A 21,338-nucleotide genomic window follows, 5' to 3' on the forward strand; every position below is an offset into this window, starting at 1 on the left:
TTGTACTCGCAGCTGGCAAGAAATTTTCCCGCACAATCAATGCGGCCACCAGGACTATGAACTTTTGTTGTAACTTTTGCCAGCTGGGGCTGTCAAGGCAGTTTTATGAATGCTGCAAGGGACATTACAGTGATGTCTGCTCCTGTGTCAATCTTAAAGGCAACTTTGGCTCCCATTACAGTGAGAGTAACCCTCCAATCATCTTCTGAACCCGGCCGTTCAACAACAGACCCCACGAAGGACACTTCTTGACCCTCCTGGTCGCTATCCACCTGCATCTCTTTAATATATTCAGTCTTACACACCACTTCAAAATGGCCCATCCTGTTACATTTTCTACATTTTTTGTCTTTAACAGGGCATATGACACTCTGATCATGGGCACGTTGTACCGTGTGCATCGGGCATGCTGCGCCCATCCACTTCTACGCCTATCTGTTGTCTTAGGTCTACCGCTCAAACTGTGCCTTTCACTAGCAGCTCTCCTGAACTGCTGCACTTCATCCACAATACTCTCAGACCTCAGATCAGCACTTTGCTTTTTCATCAGTTCACTCTGGCGGGCCATCCTAATAGCCCCATCTAATGTTAAATCAGACTCTAACTGTAGTTTCAGTGAGACTTCTGAATTCCAATGACTATTCTATCTCTGATTTGCTCTTCTATAGCAACGCCAAACTCACAGAATTCAGCTAGTTCATACAGGCTGCGCACAAATGACTCCACAGATTCTCCCACACGCTGAGCACGTTTGTGAAAACAAGCCCGCTCATGAATCACATTTCTTTTGGGCACAAAATTGGCACTGAGTTTATTCATAACTGAGTTTATTCATAACTATATAAGTCAAATTCTTCCCCTTCTTGGAAAGTAAAAGCATTGAACACTGGCTCCACATCTTTCCCCATAGAGTATAAAAGAGAATTACATGTGGGCCAAGCTGCAGGCTGAGAGAAATAAAAAGGCTCAGGTGGGGTAAACTTTGACATCGTCATCGATCAGGAAACAGAAGCGCAGGCAAGAACTTCTGACACCATGTCATGAGATGCAGGACACAGCAAAGATGGTACAACTCTATTTTATTGTAGAGCATGGAAATATACATCTGGTAGCATTGATCTCACTAAGTAACTGCGACACAGACAAACGGACTTAAGCCCCGTCCCCAATCCGGTGACATCACTTCCCACTCTCATCATAGTTACCTCCTTAAATTCCCGTCTACAAGACTTCTCCAGACTGGCCCCTATTTTGTGGAACTCTCTGCCTCGCTCTACACGACTCTACCCTAATTTTCAAACTTTCAAGGGCAAGACTCTACTGTTTAGGGATGCATATAATATACGCTAATATTTTTCTATCTTAGTTCCTCTCCTCCTTTAGTTATCCCCTTAAACCCCCTTAGCGTGTAAGCCTACGAGCCTAGCTGCCTTTTAGATCACTTTCATGAGAGATGATTTACAACAGTGAAACTCTTGGCAGGGCCCTCTATCCATCTCTCATAACTGTCACCTTGCATATTAGACCGCATGTCTTTAGCACTGCAGAACCTGTTGGCGCACTACAAATAACTAATAATAATAATAATAAATGATTATTGTTGTGCTCCCAGTAAGAAGTTGAAAGGTTAAAGGGATAACAAATGTGTATACCTGAGTACCAATACTATGGAATATAACACTGGTAAAATAAATAGTATATTATGATGACAGCGGTCAGATATATAACATATACAAGATAGAGCAAAGTCTCTAGTATTTGGAGACACACTAGAGGCGACACTCTTATGGATTATAGTTACATACCCCCCAACTGTCCCGATTTTCGCGGGACAGTCCCGATTTTAGGGGTCTGTCCCTCTGTCCCGAGTTGCTAGCCATCTGTCCCGATTTGCCCCAGGCATTTAAAAAAGAAAAAAAAAAAGTTTTTTTTTTTTTTTTTTTTAATTCTATTGGGCCCATACTCAGAAGCAGCTGGCTTTGCTCTCACATGGTTAGATACCTGTTACATTCCCTGTGGAAAAGGAATGGTGTGTGGGTTAAGCAGGAGTAAGAAGGCTGTATACACTCTGACCACGGGTAATGGTGACCTCTCTAACCTACCTCTGGTAGTGATGATATCTAACCCCTGGTGATAATACTAGCATGCCTTCAGTTTTATACAATGAGCAGTGCTAATACCAGGGTAAAGAACAGTGGCAGCCGTAGACTGCCAGCTAATGTGCTTACCAACCCCAGGACCCCATACAATGAATTACAGATACCCATATATGATGTAGTGTGTGTCTATCTGTATCCATAACTGTGTGTGTATCTGTATGTATAAGTTTATGCTATGTAGTGTGTGTATGTCTGCATGTATAAATGTAAGCTATGCAGTGTGTATGTGTATCTGCATGTATAAGTGTGTATCTGCATGTATAAGTGTATGCTATGTAGTGTGTGTGTGTGTGTCTGCATGTATAAGTGTATACTATGTAGTATACTATGTAGTGTCTGTGTATCTGCATGTAGAAGTGTATGCTCCATGTATAAGTGTATGCTATGTAATGTGTGTGTGTGTCTGCCTGTATAAGTGTATGCTATGTAGTGTGTGTGTATATTCATGTGTAAGTGTATGCTATGTAGTGTGTGTATCTTCATGTGTAAGTGTATGCTATGTAGTGTGTGTGTATCTGCATGTATAAGTGTATGCTATGTAGTGTGTGTGTATCTGCATGTGTAAGTGTATGCTATGTAGTGTTTGTGTGTATCTGCATGTATAAGTGTATACTATGTAGTGTGCTACTGTGCATTTTTGCTGACTTTAAAGGCCAGAATTTAGAATATTAATGGGGAATGCAGAGAGCAGTTTTAAAGAATTTATTATTAAATGTCCAATTAAGATAAAAATATTTAGCAATGTCTGTGCAAAGGATAATTAAATACATAGCTCACATAGCCATACCAATGGTTTGAGCTTGTGTTTGATTTGCTGCCTAAGTGTATTAAAATCTATGAATTTATTAATAATTTTATTTATATTACTTTGGTCTTATGGTTTTTTAAGCCCCGCCCACATATTTTTTTTGCGGGGGGGGGGGGGGGGGGTCCCTCTTTTGAAATGTTGGGAGGTATGTAGTTAGCTTTCAGGGTAAAACCAATTGATTATTTTAAACCTGTTAATGGCATACAGTATATCTTGCTAAAACATGTGTGCTATACACACACACAGACACATATATGTTTTTTATATATATATATATATATATATATATATATATATATATATATATATATATATATATATATATATATATATAAAATCTACTATATACCGACCTATCATCTCTCAATCAGTCATGCATATTGTTTTATTTATTGATGTTGGAAATTAGCTAATTTAATCATTTTGCATTCTTAATCTATTCAGTATAGGTTAGTGTATTTCTTAGATTATAGATACATATAAACGGCGTATATTAGCCACACTTTTTGTAGGGACGTTGTCATTTGGCTCCACTTATCAGTACCATTTGTTTGTTTCTTATCGAGCCTTTGTATTACAGATCCTCTGCAGACGCTGCTAGACCTGTGAAGACAATCTTCCCGTCTCGCACAGCGCACTTATAACAATAAGGCTGGGCGCTGGCTAAATTCTCACTGCAGGGTGCTATGATTCGAAACTCTATACCATTCTAGGACTATGAAGGCGGCTCCCTGTTGTTATAGAGACGCGTCATCACGGTTCCTATGGTTACTGGCTTGTTTTCTAGCCCAGAGCAGTGAGGAGGATCCGTATGGTATATTGCAGATCTCGCTACCTAATAGTGTTAATCAAACATCAGGTAAGAAATAACTAAGCTTGTGTAGATGTAATGTTTAATTTCCTCTCTTGTCTCGACAATTCTTAATCAGACTATCAGAAATCTATATGGCTCCACGATGTCTGTAAATATTTCCACAGGGCAAAATGTTCAGTAGTTATAACTAAAATAACTCAAATATCCAATAAATAATTGTGCTATAAGATGTTAAATGGTTTATAATCTTATTGTTATTTGTATTAAAATACTTTAAAAATATTATTATTATTTATCTAGTATAAAATATTGTTCTCCTCCTTCTAGCCTACTACCAAATGCTGGGCCTGAACATCAAATCTGACTCTTCAAGCTCACCCTTGGAGGCAGACACCTAAATTACTCTAGCAGCTAATATTTATAATTGTTATCATCTGGTCTTAGCAGAAGAGATAAGCTAACAGGCTTTTAAACATAGGGAAACTTTAAGGGGCCGATTTATCAAGGGCCGAATGGCCCCTGATGCCCCTGTTTCTGCGCGAGCCTTCATGCTTGCCGGAAACAGCAGTTATGAAGCAGCGGTCTTAAGACCGCTGCTCCTTAAAGGGACACTGAACCCAAAATTTTTCTTTTGTGATTCAGATAGAGCATGCAATTTTAAGCAACTTCCTAATTTACTCCTATTATCAAATTTTCTTTGTTCTCTTGGTATGTTTCTTTGAAAATCAAGAATATAAGTGTAGATGCCGGCCCATTTCTGGTGAACAACCTGGGTTGTCCTTGCTGATTGGACAGCACCAATAAAAAAGTGCTGTCCATGGTCCTTAACCAAAAATTTGCTGGCTCCTTAGCTTAGATTCCTTCTTTTTCAAATAAAGATAGCAAGAGAATGAAGACAAATTGATAATAGGAGTAAACTAGAAAATTGCTTAAAATTGCATGCTCTATCTGAATCATAAAAGAAAAAATTTGGGTTCAGTGTCCCTTTAACTGGTCCTCTGCCTCTGAGGCTGCAGTCTGCAATCCGCCCGATCGGGCTGATTGACACCCCCTGCTAGCATCCGATTGGCCTCAAATCAGCGGGGGGCGGCATTGCACAAGCAGTTCACCAGAATTGATTGTGCAATGTCGGACAGACACTTGATAAATCGGCCCCTTAGTATTCATTCTTATAGAGAATAAAACGTTACCACTATTTTTTAATATTTAAATGCCTAATATACATTTAAATAACTCACCAGAATACTATTAGCTTTTCTTTGAATACATCATTATAAATAGCGTTTATTTATATTTATTAGTGTATGTATAAATTTATAGCTCCTAGACAAAAAAAGTTTGTTTACTCAGCTCAGGAACACATAAAGGGATATTAAAGTCAAACTGAAAGTTTCTTAAAGGACCAGTCAACTCAGTAGATTTGCATAATCAACAAATGATAACAAGACAATGAAATAGCACTTAGTCTGAACCTCAAATGAGTAGTAGATTTTTTTTCTGACAATTGTAAAAGTTATGTCTATTTCCACTCCCCCTGTACCATGTGACAGCCATCAGCCAATCCCAAATGCATACACGTTTATTCTGTGAATTCTTGCACATGCTCAGTAGGAGTTGGTGACTCAAAATTTTTAAATATAAAAAGACTGTGCACATTTTGTTAATGGAAGTAAATGGGAAAGTTGTTTAAAATTGCATGCTCTATCTGAATAATGAAAGTTTAATTTTGACTTGAGTGTCCCTTTAATTCAGATACTGCATACACATTTAAACACCTTTTCAATGTACTTTTATTATCACATATGCTTTGTTATTTTGCTATTCTTTGTTGAAAAGTGTACCGGTAGGCTCAGGAGCAGAAATGCACTAGTGGGAGCTAGCTGCTGATTGGTGGCTGCGCATATTTGCCTCTTATCATTGGCTCACCTGATGTGTTCAGCTAGCTCCCAGTAGTGCATTGTTCCTTCTTTAACTAAGGATATTCATTGTTTAAAATTGTATGTTCTATCTAAACCATAAAATAAAAAGTTTGGGGTTCATGTCTCTTAAAAAAATAAAACAAACAAAAAACCCAACCCTAATGCATTTTGAAACATTCTCTTTAAAAGGAACAGATAACATCTTCAAACACAATGCCACTTTAATACCTTGTAATTGCAGGATTTGACCTCCTTCACTGTTCAAGAAATCACTGTGCAGAATGTAGCAGCAGGGCTGGGCTTTTGAAGTGTGGAGTAGAATGCCCTTAAACCTCTCGTAGGAACAGGAAAAATCACACAATTTTCCGAGTTTTATTACAGGAGAAAGTGGCAATATAAATAACTTAAAGGGACAGTATACACCAATTTTCATATAACTGCATGTAATAGACACTACTTTAAAGAAGAGTATGCACAGATACTGGTCTAAAAATATTAAAAAGAGCAGGCACTCTCCACCTCCCCCTCCCCTGCATATGAAAAGACAAAAACATAAACAGGAGCCTGCAGGAGTCTGTAAACACGTGTATACATCTGGTACTGTGGGTCTGAAAATCAGCACAATGTTCTTAAAAAATAAGCAAAACTATACATTTTTATAAAAACACTCCCAGATGGGCTATATAAATGGATAATCTAAAAAACATTTATGCAAAGAAAAATCTAGTGTACAATGTCCCTTTAAGGGCATTGCCAGTACCACTGTGTTCAGCTGCATACTAGGGTAACAGGTTATTCCTTACAGTGAAAGAAATGTAGAGGACAACAGTTTGTTATTCTCTGTACCCTGTAAATGCACAAAGTTGAAAGGTTGTTTTTCAGTGAATAACCCACACATATTTGTGTGTTGCAGTTATACAGTAAAATAGCCACATGCTGGTGCCTCCAGGTCATATTTGGCATTGGTTTAGTAAACAAATGACCAATAACGAATATTTGCCCATACCTTTTACATTTACTTTTGCTGTGTCTCATTTAACCGTATGTTGTTTACTATTTTAACCAAAACTCAATTATATATTTAACTTTTTTTATTTTCTCTGTTTCTTTCTTTAAAAATGAATTGCTTTAAAAAATATATATAAAAAAAAGTGGAAGTCTGAAATGTTGAAAATAGTTAGATATTCTGTTTGTATAGAGTTTTCTTTTAATTAGTGGTGTTCAAGCTGTCGGTTTCTCTACAAGCAGCTGTTTGCTACTGTACAGAATTGGATTATTCATGGAAAAAAGGTCATATAGATTTCTAAACTAAATTAAAAAATAATAATCGGAAAACAAAAATATTTTCCAGCTCCTAATCAGAAAGACACACAATGGCCAAACTGGTACATCTGCCACCGAAGTTCCTACCTCAGGAATGGGCTATGACAAACAAGGCACGTTACACCTCAGCAGAGCTCGAGAGATCCAGATCAGAGAGACTCGTCGCTGAAAGCCAGAGATTAGTACATGAGATCGAGAAAACAACACAAAAGTCTCAAAGAGATGTCAACAAAAAGCTAGGTAGGTCTCATACACATTTATTTTACTGTATTGGTGATAACATTGGCAGGGTGAACATAAAACTGGACGAGGCTTTTCTCCCTGGTGCTTTTGTAACAATGCTGGCTAAAGAAAAAAACACACATAAAATAAGAAACACTAGCACAGATCACTAGCACCACTTAAAGGGACAGTCAAGTCCAAAAAAACCTCATTTTTCAAATAGGGCATGTAATTTTAAACAACTTTCCAATTTACTTTTATCAACAATTTTGCTTTGTTTTCTTGGTATTCTAGTTGAAAGCAAACCTAGGGAGGCACATATGATAATTTATAAGCACTTGAAGTCTGCCTCTATTTTATTTACTTTTCACAGCAGGGGAGAGCAAGCTCATGTAGGCCATATAGATAGCATTGTGATCACGCTAGTGGCAGACACTGCACTAATTGGCTAAAATGCAAGTCAATAGATAAAACTAAAAGTCATGTGATTAGGTGCGGTCAGAAGATGCTTAGATACAAGTTAGTCACAGAAATAAAAAGTGTATTAATATAACAGTGTTGGTTTTGCAATACTGGGGAATGGGTAATAAAGGGATTATCTATCTTTTTAAACAACAAAAATTCTGGTGTTGACTGTCCCTTTAAGGCCTGTTCTCCAGATTACACTAAAGATCTGTACAATCACAGTACAAAATCAAACTGTGCAAATAACTTTCTGACAGTTTGTACACCCAGGGTCAGATGAGTGTACACCCAGGGTCAGATGTGTGTATGCGCAGGGTAAGATGTGTGTACACCCAGGGTCAGATGTGTGTACACCCAGGGTCAGATGTGTGTATGCACAGGGTCAGATGTGTGTATGCACAGGGTCAGATGTGTGTATGCGCAGGGTCAGATGTGTGTATGCGCAGGGTCAGATGTGTGTATGCGCAGGGTCAGATGTGTGTATGCGCAGGGTCAGATGTGTGTACACCCAGGGTCAGATGTGTGTATGCGCAGGGTCAGATGTGTGTATGCGCAGGGTCAGATGTGTGTACGCCCAGGGTCAGATGTGTGTATGCGCAGGGTCAGATGTGTGTATGCGCAGGGTCAGATGTGTGTACACCCAGGGTCAGATGTGTGTATGCGCAGGGTCAGATGTGTGTATGCCCAGGGTCAGATGTGTGTATGCCCAGGGTCAGATGTGTGTATGCGCAGGGTCAGATGTGTGTACGTCCAGGGTCAGATGTGTGTATGCGCAGGGTCAGGTGTGTGTATGCGCAGGGTCAGATGTGTGTATGCGCAGGGTCAGATGTGTGTATGCGCAGGGTCAGATGTGTGTACACCCAGGGTCAGATGTGTGTATGCCCAGGGTCAGATGTGTGTATGCGCAGGGTCAGATGTGTGTACGCCCAGGGTCAGATGTGTGTACGCCCAGGGTCAGATGTGTGTATGCACAGGGTCAGATGTGTGTACGCCCAGGGTCAGATATGTGTACGCCCAGGGTCAGATGTGTGCACGCCCAGGGTCAGATGTGTGTACGCCCAGGGTCAGATGTGTGTACACCCAGGGTCAGATGTGTGTACGCCCAGGGTCAGATGTGTGTACGCCCAGGGTCAGATGTGTGTACACCCAGGGTCAGATGTGTGTATGCGCAGGGTCAGATGTGTGTATGCGCAGGGTCAGATGTGTGTATGCGCAGGGTCAGATGTGTGTATGCACAGGGTCAAATGTGTGTATGCACAGGGTCAGATGTGTGTATGCGCAGGGTCAGATGTGTGTATGCGCAGGGTCAGATGTGTGTACGCGCAGGGTCTGTGTGTACGCCCAGGGTCAGATGTGTGTATGCCCAGGATCAGATGTGTGTACGCCCAGGGTCAGATGTGTGTACGCCCAGGGTCAGATATGTGTACGCCCAGGGTCAGATGTGTGTACGCCCAGGGTCAGATGTGTGTACGCCCAGGGTCAGATGTGTGTATGCCCAGGGTCAGATGTGTGTATGCCCAGGGTCAGATGTGTATACGCCCAGGGTCAGATGTGTATACGCCCAGGGTCAGATGTGTGTACTCCCAGTGTCAGATGTGTGTATGCCCAGGGTCAGATGTGTGAAAGCCCAGGGTCAGATGTGTGTACGCCCAGGGTCAGATGTGTGTACGCCCAGGCTCAGATGTGTGTACGCCCAGGCTCAGATGTGTGTACGCCCAGGGTCAGATGTGTATACTCCCAGGGTCAGATGTGTGTATGCCCAGGGTCAGATGTGTGTACACCCAGGGTCAGATGTGTCTACGCCCAGGGTCAGATGTGTCTACGCCCAGGGTTAGAAATCTGCACTGATTTTCTAGTTCACATTTTAAACGGACAGTAACGTCAAAATTATACTTGAATGGATAAGACAGAGCATACCATTTTAAACTGCGTTTCAATTTACTTCTATTATCAATTTTGCTTAGTTCTCTTGGTATCCTTTGTTAAATAGTAAAGTATGGTGGGTTCAGGAGCATGCATGCATCTAGCCATCTTGCAGCAGTGTTTGCAACAATGTTTATAGCAATGTTATGCATGGCTACAAGCACTGCAGCCATATATTGCTAAAGAAGTGCTCATAAGCTCCTATCAGCCTACCTAGTATTACTCTTCAACAAAGGATACCAAGAGTACAAAGACAATTGGATAATAGAAGTAATTTGGAAAGTTATATAAAATTGCATTTTATATCTGAATCATGAATTTAAAAAAAATACCTTTATGTAGCAGTATTATAAATTGTTGCAAAACACATGCACACTCCTGAGTTCCTTTGAGCCTATCTAGATTTGTTAGTCAACAAAGGATACAGAGAACAAAACAGAATTTGACAATAAAAGTAAATTGGAAAGTTGTTTAAAACTGAATGTTCCATCTAAACCATAAAAGTTTAATTTTGATTTTACTGTCCCTTTAAAGGGACAGTCTACTTGAAAATGTTTATTGTTTAAAAACATAGATAATTCCCTTATTACCCATTCCCCAGTTTTGCATAACAAACACTGTTATATTAATATACGTTTTACTTCTGTGATTACCTTGTATCTAAAACTCTGCTGATTTCCCTTTATCTTAGTGCTTTTTATAGACTTGCATTTTAGACAATTAATGCTGACTTATAAATAACTCCACGGGACTGAGGACAATATTATCTATATGGCACACATGACTAGCACTGCCTGGCTGTGAAAAGCTGATAAAATGCACTGAGTTGGCGCCCCTTGCAGAGTGGCAGAGACTTAGAAACAGTCAGAAATGTATAGGTTTAAAGGTTGTAAAGTATATTAATATAACAATGTTGGTTGTGCAAAGTTGGGGGATGGGTAGTAAAGGCGCTATATATCTTTTTAAACAATAAAAAATCAAGTAGACTGTCGCTTTAAAAATATAATTAATAGTTTCAGTATTATTGTGAAAATTCAAATATAATTCAACTGAAATATCACTAGATATTGTGTGAATATAATTGATTTATTGTATGTATATGTATAAATCTATTTTCCATTTTAAAGTATTTAGAATTAAAGGGACATGAAACCTAATTTTTGAATGATCTAATTTTCTTTAGTTTTCTTGGTATCCTTTGTTGAAAAGCAGGAAGATAAGCTCAGGAGTGTGCACGTGTCTGCAGCACTATATGGTACCAGTTTTGCAAGAATGTTATACATTAGCAAGAACACTAGGTGGCAGCACTATTTCCTGCCATGTAGTGCTCCAGACATGTGCACGTTACCTATCTAGGTATCTCTTCAACAAAGAATAACATGAGAAGCAAAATTGATAATAGAAGCAAACTGTAATTTTTTTCATATTATATGTTCTGTCTGAATCATGAAAGAAACATTTTTAGGTCTCATGTCCCTTTAATGCATAAGAAGAAAAATATCATAACAAGGGTATATTTAGTAATACAACTATTTACATTTTTAAAATATCCAAGTCTCAAATATAGGTTAGAAAAAAACTTGTTAAATAAAATAATTATCCTCTATAAGGGAGGAACCAATGTGTACTATATAGTAGATTTTTTTTTTATCATCGGTCTGTCCGACATGATCCGCTCAGCAGATGCAATGCCCCCCCTGCAGATTCGCGGCTAATCGGCCGCTAGCAGGGGGTGTCAATCAGCCAGATCGTATAGGATTGGACGGATTGATGTCCACAGCCTCAGAGCAGACGGACCAGTTAACGGACCAGGCAATACAGTAGATTTGCATAATCAACAAATGCATGATAAGAAGAAAATGCAATAGCACTTAGTCTGAACTTCAAATGAGTAGTAGATTTTTTTTAATTTTGACTTGAGTGTCCCTTTAAGGAGCAGCGGTCTTAAGACCGCTGCTTCTTAACTACTGTTTCCGGCGAGCCTGAAGGCTCGCGCGGAAACAGAAGCCGTTCGGCCCTTGATAATTCGGCCCCTATGACTGCACGTTCCGTGACATCGCCAGATATGCAGATTAATGCTAACTGTGATTAGTGTTTTTAAATATCTCAGGTATCGCTAGTCTTCTATGACAAAGCGATTGCTCTAAGCATGCACGTAAGTTCATACCTCTCCATGGCATTATTGTTTTATGTGGGCTAAATACAAGTTAATCCGGATATGCTGCTGCTTCTTCTTACGGTTATTTTGCTAGTCTTACTATCAGCTGGTAAACCAGACTAATGTTGATTAATATAAACATCAACAGTAATTATTACCTAGGTGCAGAATTCTTACAAGAAGATGAAGTAATAATGTCATGGTATCTCAATAATAATATTTGTTTGTATAAATACTGTAAAAGCAGCATTCAATGGGGTTTACCGAGTGTAAAATACTCCTCATTAAATGTTACTAAAAATGCCTGGAGGAGTGACTGAGGCTGTACCTCAGAGCGGCGCAAAACGTTACTCTCGCTCCTCTGGGGGTACCTGGAGCTTTAGAGGTAACAGGCCAAGCACTGCTGGTGCAGCTCCAGCCGCCTCCGTATAACTTACCCTGAATATGAGCTCTGGGTGAGGCACAGCGATGTTAAACAACTCTCCAATTTCCTTTTTTTTTTACATTTTTTCATGAAAACACTGTTTATTTTGATTTTGAAGTTAACAGGAAGTGTGTGTCTGTGTACAGCTAGATCTTGAAGAGTTATTGGCCACTGGTTGATAAACAGAAATCCCAAAGCTTTATTGGTGGCCAGTGACAAGCCTCACAAACAAGAAAACAAAAATAGTTTTTTTTCTCTCAGTAAATAAAAAAAAATATATATATTATAAAATATATATTAAAATACTCACTTTTTATGCAACAATAATAGCAAAATTACTTTTATATTCCTTTAAGGTGGCCGAGGTAGCTTTTTGTTCTTTTGAATAGCTCCCCTGCTGTTCTCTTGGTATTCTTAGTTGAAAGCTAAACCTAGGTAGGCTCATATGCTAATTGAAGGCTCATATCTGAATGCATTTAACAGTTTTTCACAGCTAGATGGCATTAGTTCATGTGTGCCATATAGATAACATTGTGTTCACGCCCGTGGAGTTACTTATGATAGGGCACTGATTGGCTATAATGCAAGCGTGACAAAAGAACGAGAGAGAGAGGTTTTGGATCTGACTTAGTAGTGGATATGAAGAGTATATATATATTATTTTATTACTTTAATTTATATATTTACACTTTTTTAATTTTTTGTTCTCTTCTTTCTTGTCATTGAATTCAATACACTAATTAACTATATAATATTAAAGGGACACTGTACCCAAATTTTTTCTTTCGTGATTCAGATAGGGCATGCAATTTTAAGCAACTTTCTAATTTACTCCTATTATCAATTTTTCTTCATTCTCTTGGTATGTTTATTTGAAAAGCAAGAATGTAAGTTTAGATGCTGGCCCATTTTTGGTGAACAACCTGGGTTGTCCTTACTGATTGGACAACACCAATAAACCAGTGCTGTCCATGGTTCTGAAACCAAACATTTGCTGGCTCCTTAGCTTAGATGCCTTCTTTTTCAAATAAAGATAGCAAGAGAAGGAAGAATAATTGATAATAGAAGTAAATTAGAAAGTTGCTTAAAAGTGCATGCTCTATCTGAATCACGGAAGAAAACATTTGGGTTCAGTGTCCCTTTAATAATAAAACGCTCTCTAGCAATTCTTTCACTGTATTTCACTTTTTTTCACTATTACACCTTATGATAATTCATTATCAGTTACTAGATCATTTTCACTGTTTTGACATTATCTAGATTCTCCTTTATTATAACTTTTATTAAACACTTTCTTTCACTATATCTCACTTTTTTCTCTTTCATTATTACACATTATGATAAATAACTATCACTCCCTAGTAAAACAAAAATAGATACAAATAATGAAATAAAAAAATGCCTTACAACTGCTATATAAGTTAACAAAGCAGGAGAAAGCATAAGAAAAGTGTCCAATGAAGCTCCTAACTAGCAAACACTCAAACTGTGCATCCATTGATTCCTGATCATTTTCTCTTGTGCAGAGCAGAGGCAGGAGGAGATCGAGTTTTGGAAGAAAGAGTTAGATACGAAACTTGAAGAAACAGCGAATGAGATAGAACAGCTGCTGGTATTTAAGATTCGCCTGGAGAATGCTCTGGAGGGTTGCAAGGAGCCTCTAGCCATTGCACAACAATGTTTAATAGAAAGGTAATGGGATAAAGAAGTGTACAGGTGCCACTATTCCCTGTGATGTGTACACAGTGGCAGATCCTTTGCTGCCCCCTATGCAGGATTTAACATTGTTACTTAAAGGGACACTCAGGTTAAATTAAACTTTCATGATTCAGATACAGCAGGTAATTTTAAACAACTTTCCAATTTACTTTCATTAAAAAAAAAGTGCAGTCTTTTATATTTACAATTTTTGAGTCACCAGATCCTACTGAGCATGTGCAAGAATTCACAGACTATACGTATATGCATTTGTGATTGGCTGATTGCTATCACATGGTACAAGGGGAGTGGAAATATACATAACTTTGAAATTTGTTATAAAAAAATCTACTACTCATTCGAAGTTCAGACTAAGTGCTATTGCATTGTCTTGTTATCTTGCATTTGTTGATTATGCAAATCTAATGTGTTGACTGGTCCTTTAAAGGAATAGTCTAGTCAAAATTAAGCTCTCATGATTTAGATAGAGCATGCAATTTTAAGCAACTTACTAATTGACTCCTATTATAATTTTTTCTTCGTTCTTTTGGTATCTTTATTTAAAAAAGCAGTAATGTAAGCTTACGAGCTGGCCCATCTTTTGTTCACACCTGGGTTGTGCTTGGCGATTGGTGGCTACATGTAGCCACCAATCAGCAAGCGCTATCCAGGCGCTATCCAGGGTGCTGAACAAATATGGGCCGGCTGCTATGCTTACATTCCTGCTTTTTCAAATCAAAATACCAAAAATTAAAATAGGGGGCTGATTTATCAATGTCTGTCCGACAAGATACGCTATAGGGTATCATGTCCGACAGACATCGATGAATGCCGACAGAATACGCTGTCGGCATTTAACATTGCACAAGCAGTTTACCAGAACTGCTTGTGCAATGCCGCCCCCTGCAGATTCGCCTAAAGGCTCGCACAGAAACTGGGGCATCAAGCTCTATTCGGAGCTTGATAATTCGGCCCCTAGGAGTAAATTATAAAGTTGCTTAAAATTGCATGCTCTATCTGAATAATAAAAGAAAACATTTAGGTTCAGTATCCCTTTAAATTGCATACTCTATCTGAATCATATAAGTTTCATTTTGACTAGATTATTCCTTTAAAGGGACATGAAATCCTTTTTTTTTAATTTCATGCTTCAGATAAAAAATACAATTAAAATAAAAAAGTTTCCAATTTACAGCTATCAAATTTAGGAGCGTTCACATATCTGGAGGACTGTATGGTAGCAGTTTTGCAACAATGCTTTTTAACAATGTTATTTTTGTGCACTAGATGGCAGCAGTGCACACTGTCAGACATGTGCACGCTACCTACCTAGGTATGCTCTTCAACAAGAATAAAATAACAAAGCAAATTTAATAACAGAAGCAAATTGAAAACATTTTTTTTTAAATGGTATGCTCTATCTGAATCACGATAGAAACATTTTGAGTTTTATGTCCCTTTAAGAGAGAAACATTGGAAGGGGCACTGAAAACAAGAAAAGTATGGAAATATGATATATAAGATTTGAAGAAATAGATACCTTATACAGATTTATTCAAATGCCAGCCAGATAACATTATGAAGTATCCAGTGGTCACAGTATAATACAGTGTAATAACAGTGTTATAATATTTCTGTTATCTATAAAGGGACATTAAACACTTTGAGATGGTAATATAAAACGATAAATCATATATATAAATAAAACTGCAGTATAATTTCATTATTTATTTTGTCCCCTTTTCCTGTAATTCCATTCTGAAATTGTGAGCTTTTCAGTTCCTGTTAGAAATGGTAGTACAGAACACCTATTCCACACAGCCATAGGCTGCACCCTCTAGTGACCTATTTATAACTGTCTCTAATTGGCCACAGCAGAGAAGGGAACCTAAGTTACAACATGGCAGCTCCCATTGTTTTATAGACACTAAAACTTTACAAATATTTTGTCAATATTTAAACAGGTAATGAAAGTTTAAAAGAAAAAACCATACAGCAGTATAGTGATAGAGAGCGCCAAAAAGCTTCCAGTAAGAGCGTATTAGATAACCAGAAAAACTAATCTAGGCTCTATGGTGAAAAAGTACGATGTTGTAGAAAAAAATATATAATAAAAAAGTCACAGTGTGACAAAGTTGTAACACATAAAATGTATAGTGTGTGATAAAGAATTAATTCTTATGCATAACAAAAGTAATGTCACATATTAAAATGGTAGCAATTGATAACAATAGCAAAAAATGGCAATAACATTCAAATGCATTAGCAATATAATGACAACAATTATTATTAGAAATGCTTATCGTGCAAAAGTCCCAAGGGGTGTTAGAGAATGGTATCTCAAACCGTCAGTGTCTCTGAGGGTTGAATGGGGATTTTGACACAATGGTGGTGTTGAAGTGCAGCAGGCAGCTGGTCTTGGAACTGTCTGATCAAACAGAATATCTAGAAATTCCAAACTTCCAAAAATGCAGCTGTGGGCTCTCCTCCACGAGTTGAGAAGGGATCGTCTGGAGCCGTGCTGTATTGGAACAAGCAGCTTTTCACTGCGTGCAGCAGACACTTAAGGATAGTGTTCAAGGAAATCTCTCCGCGGTGATATTGTGGAGGAAAAAACTGTTTTGAAAGTGACCAAATAAATGGTAATATAAGGAAGCCAAAATAATCAGGCTTGAATAAAAAGGAATAAGAACAATTTATTTTATGAGCTTTAAACGCGTTTCTCGGCCGCAAGCTTGTCTCCTATTGTGATCCCATCTTTTTGGAACTTACTTGCACTATGAGGCGCTGTCTTCTTTTGTTCAATGAAAGTTTAAAACATACATCTACATGTTATTCTCAGACTAATATTTTCTTTGAATGCATCATTCTATCTATCATTTATTTAGTGTTTAATGTCCCTTTAAGGGAGAGAAAGGGGGAAATTGAAATGTGCATTTGAGTTTTAAATAGAAGCATTTATGCAGTACAGGGTACACTTCCATTAGCAACAATACTTCTAGAGAAATGTATTACTGTTTTTCTGCGCCATACGCACATATGCTGTACAGGCCCAGTATGTAAGCTCAAAGAGCTAGCGGTAGTGTGTTTTGTGAATAATTCACTTCTGACTGAGAAGGTGTAGTATACATGAGTACATGCACATTTTATTCTTGATCTTTCTATCCCTTGAAGTAACATTTATTTCTGAAAAACAGTAATAACTTACTAGAAGCATTTTTGATAATGAAAGTATACGAAGTATATGCACCCATACATTTCAATTTTCACCTTTCTATCCCTTTAAAAAGTACAGTACACTCAGGTGGTCAGTAAAATCAGCCTGGTGGTGTGTCCATTAAAGGCTAGATTACAAGTAGAGCGCTATTTATTGCTCCCGCTCCTTCTTTAACTGCGCTAAAAGTAAGCTTTTTGGCGTGAGTTGGGTAGCACGTGTATTACAAGTTGAAATTAAAAAGTTTTTGCGTGAGCGATAACCCAGAGCGCTCAATAAGCCAAAGTCAGAATATAGCAACTGCGTTATTCCCCCACAGAAGTCAATGGAGCAAGAAAAGTGGGAAAAAACACCCAGCATTAAATACCGCTCCACTTGTAATGTGGCCCTATATGTTTTACTGTTGCAAGATAGTACACTGTTGGGCTGTAGCTGAGCCAATGACAAGAGGCATATGCACGTAGCCACCAATCACAAGCCATGTTTATCACTGAAGAATTGGTTCACTAGTAGTACATTTATATTGCTGCACAGGAGCTGCCTTTAATTATGTGTTTAACACTTTTGCAGGTCTTTAACACATACATTTATGTCCCTTTAAACAATATAATTAAAATAAAACATATATGTGCATATTATTCCTTGGCTAATCCTTGCTTTGAAAATATATTTATGTCTATCATTTATTTAGGGCTAGATTACAAGTGGAGTGCTAATTTATCGCGCGCCCGCAAACGGCCAAATTTGCCCGTTTGCAGGCGCACAATAATCAGCCATTACAAGTGGCTGGTTATTGCTACTGCAAGCTCGCGGTAGCAATTAGAGCTTACAAAATTACTAAGAGATCAGATCTCTGGTTGATTTTATAAATGTGCCCCAAATGCCCCCAAAATACAGTGGTGTGTATTTTATTACATTACTGCCTTGCACCACGCAGTTTTTCGGGGTTATATATGGCGGGTGTGGGGTTGTTAGAAAAAAACTTCACTACTTTACAGGCTATGAACTGTGTGTTCCTAGGAAATATATATGTATATTCTTATTTGCATATTTATTTATGTGTTAATATGTGCATATATGCAAGGTCGCGTTCACATTGCTGTCAACTTGATTTCACAAAAACGATATTTAGTGCTCCACTTGTAATCTGTTCCTTAGTGTTTTATGTCCCTTTAAAAATGTACTGCTTAGTTGTTAGAACTTCATACAATTGACGCAAAACAAAAAAAATTATTGTGCTTAACAGTGCTAAAACACTGGAAATCTATAGCCATTCCCTCCATCGATGAACGGTAAGCCCAAACAGAAAGACAACTACAAATGGAAAGATTCCACTACATGCGGGATGGCAAAAAAGAAACCCATGAGATGTTGGAAACTTGATTAAAACACAAAATTCCTTACATACTCCAGCCCTCTGCTACACCTCACCCCCTCCTTTTTTTCCTTTCACTAACACTCTTTTTCCCTTTCTACCAAAATCTTGATCTCTATCTTCGCTTACATCAACTCCACCCCTGAATGTTCCCTCTTTTCTTCATCCGAATCCAATTGATACAATTGTATTTACATATTTATCAAATAACACTCAAACCACAGTTTCTTGCTCAGCTTTGAAGCTTTGAAGTTTATCAAACAACACTCAAACTTTAATGACCTCTAAAAGATAAGTGTTGATACATTATTACATTAGAGAAAATTAAAGAGCAGAGACAATTTTGTGGACAATGGTCTTATTTTACTAGATCCTCAACTTGTTGCCCTTCAGGTTTCCAGCTTACGAGAATGGCAATATAAGCAACATATGAAACCATTACTGTAATTGATAAATAATTGGTTTATTGCTGTAACATATATCTACACTGTACATCATTTTCTTTTGTATTGTACAACTTTTCAAGTCTCAATAAAACTCTTTAAAAAAAAAAAAAAATCTCAACCTGCTTAACCCCTTAACAACCGGTCGTTAAGCCCTTAAAGGGACAGTTCACCCAAAAACTTTCTCCCCTTTAAATTATTCCCAATTATCCTTTTTACCTGCTAGAGTGCATTAAATTGGTTACAAGTGGCTCCTTTACTCCTATTTCAGCATTTGAAATAGCTGATTTAGCTTGTGGTTTCCCAACCTATATTGAAAGTTTTGATACTGGCGTATACGCTATTGACAAGCCTAAGCAAACACAGCCAGCAGAAGAGATTACACCCTCAGTGGGGGGCATGATAGTTAAGTAATAAAATTATAATTTTCCATTGTTCTCTCTATGTATTGAGCTTTGGTGTTCCAGACAAATATAAGATAAGGAAGCAAGTCTGTGTACATAAAAGTGGTAACATAATGAGATCTGATATTACCTGAAGCTCAACCCATTGTATTAGGCTGTGGTTTCAAAGCACAAAACCAGCTACTTCATATACACAAATAACCCCGAAAATGCAATTTCTCAAATATTTTATACTCTGCAGTTGATATAACAAGTCATTTAAAATACATTTATGGAAAAACAATTTTACAGTGTACTGTCCCTTTAAGGACTAGCACAGTACCCTGTAGGATGCTGCTGTCCTGGGCCTCTCTCTGCCGCAATCTCTCTAAATGTGTCGAGATTGCGCTATTTCTGCCTGCCCCACGAGTGGGGCAGTGCAGAAATAGACTTGCAGAGTTACTGAATGTAAAATCATAAGCTGCAAATGAAATGGAGAAGTACTCTTAACCAAATTAGATAAATTATTAGGCACACCCTTCTATTACTTGCCCTGCATGTAATTTCCACTTGTCATTGCAGTTACATATGTATTGTAATTAAAAAGCATGTGGTAGAATTCTGAGGCTACTAAACACTATCTCGTAAGAACTATAGAAGGTAATTTGCAATGATTAATAGCACAAGAACATTGTTTTGCTGACAAAAATAAAAATATTTCACATCTAGAAGCGTGAGCCCTCCATAAGCAGGCCAAATATTGGTTATTTCTGTGCACATTTTCCAATATAACAGTATGATCTGGTTTACAGGGAGAAGAGAGTGGGGATCGACCTCGTGCACGATGAGGTGGAAAGGGAACTCATTAAGGAAGTAGAAGTAATTCAAGGAGTGATGGCATTGCTCCAGCGTACTTTAGAACAAACCATTGAGCAGATCAGGTGAGCTGTGTGATATCAAGAGTATATAACAAGTGTATGCAATATCAGTATATGATTGCTAGACAGAGTTTTCTGTAGGGCTTTATTTCTTTTGTTCCTGGTCTGTAAGAAGTATGGAGAGTACTGAGCAGAACTATTCCTTGATAAGTTTGATAAGAGCCATACTACTCTCTTAGCACAACAAAGTAATTCCACATTTAAATGGTTGGTGCAAATGATGTCTATATGTTTAGAAAAAACACAGTCTGTGATAGCACAAATGTTTCTTTTAAAACAATCTACTTTATTAAAGGGACATATAATTTCAGACCAACCATGATCATGCTATCTCTAATAGTCTACGTTCCAAATTAAAATAGTTTAGTATGACCAATCACATTTTTCAACAATAGCATCTACAGAAAGTAATACTGCCATCTTGTGGAGTGAAATAAACATAACATTACACCATATATGTAAAAAAACAAAAAAAAACAACAAACAAACAAAAAAGAGCATTTACCTATATGTATATTATATTGCCACCTGGGCAACTCATTATATTGATAATCTATTACACTGATGGTAAATGAAAAGGTTTGGAAACGTTCCTATAGAATGTGTCATTCCTATTTAAACTGGTGTAATATTTTTAATTTGCCACTTTATATAATTAAAAAAATATATTTTATTCCTCTACCTTTTGTTTCTTTATGTACCCCAACTAGTTAGTATTTTATACCGGGTCTTCCCATTAGAAAAATATATACCAAAATTAAGATGAATCTACTATTGTTTAAATTAACGTTCCTGAATAATTTCCATGGCTGGTAACGTTTTATAACTCAAAAGTCTGCCATCCGGGCCTTTATGCTTTATAGGCAAGCAGAGCAACAACAACCTGGAACCATCATAGACTCCCATATCTCATGAGTAAGCAGGTGTTAAATTCAGATACTTGTGTAATGAAGACATTTTGTCACAAGTTAAAACTAGAACATTACAAAAATTAATGAAATACTACAATACACTAATACTTGAATAATTATAATACATGGAGATATATGATTATAATGAGAATTTTATGAAT

General features: G+C 37.6%; 1 protein-coding gene across 1 annotated transcript in view; it reads left to right on the top strand.

The window, feature by feature from the left end:
* Positions 1-3,682: 3,682 nt before the first annotated feature.
* TEKT1 (tektin 1) overlaps positions 3,683-21,338 on the top strand; it is a 70,251-nt gene continuing 52,595 nt past the window's right edge. The window contains exons 1-4 of the mRNA XM_053704611.1: positions 3,683-3,826; positions 7,052-7,263; positions 13,742-13,907; positions 20,141-20,269. Of these exons, the coding sequence (XP_053560586.1) occupies positions 7,074-7,263; positions 13,742-13,907; positions 20,141-20,269 (485 nt within the window). The 5' untranslated portion in view covers positions 3,683-3,826; positions 7,052-7,073. The remainder of the gene's footprint in view (positions 3,827-7,051; positions 7,264-13,741; positions 13,908-20,140; positions 20,270-21,338) is intronic.

Source organism: Bombina bombina, chromosome 3, assembly GCF_027579735.1.
Source record: "Bombina bombina isolate aBomBom1 chromosome 3, aBomBom1.pri, whole genome shotgun sequence".
In the NCBI taxonomy this organism is placed as follows: Eukaryota; Metazoa; Chordata; class Amphibia; order Anura; family Bombinatoridae; genus Bombina; species Bombina bombina.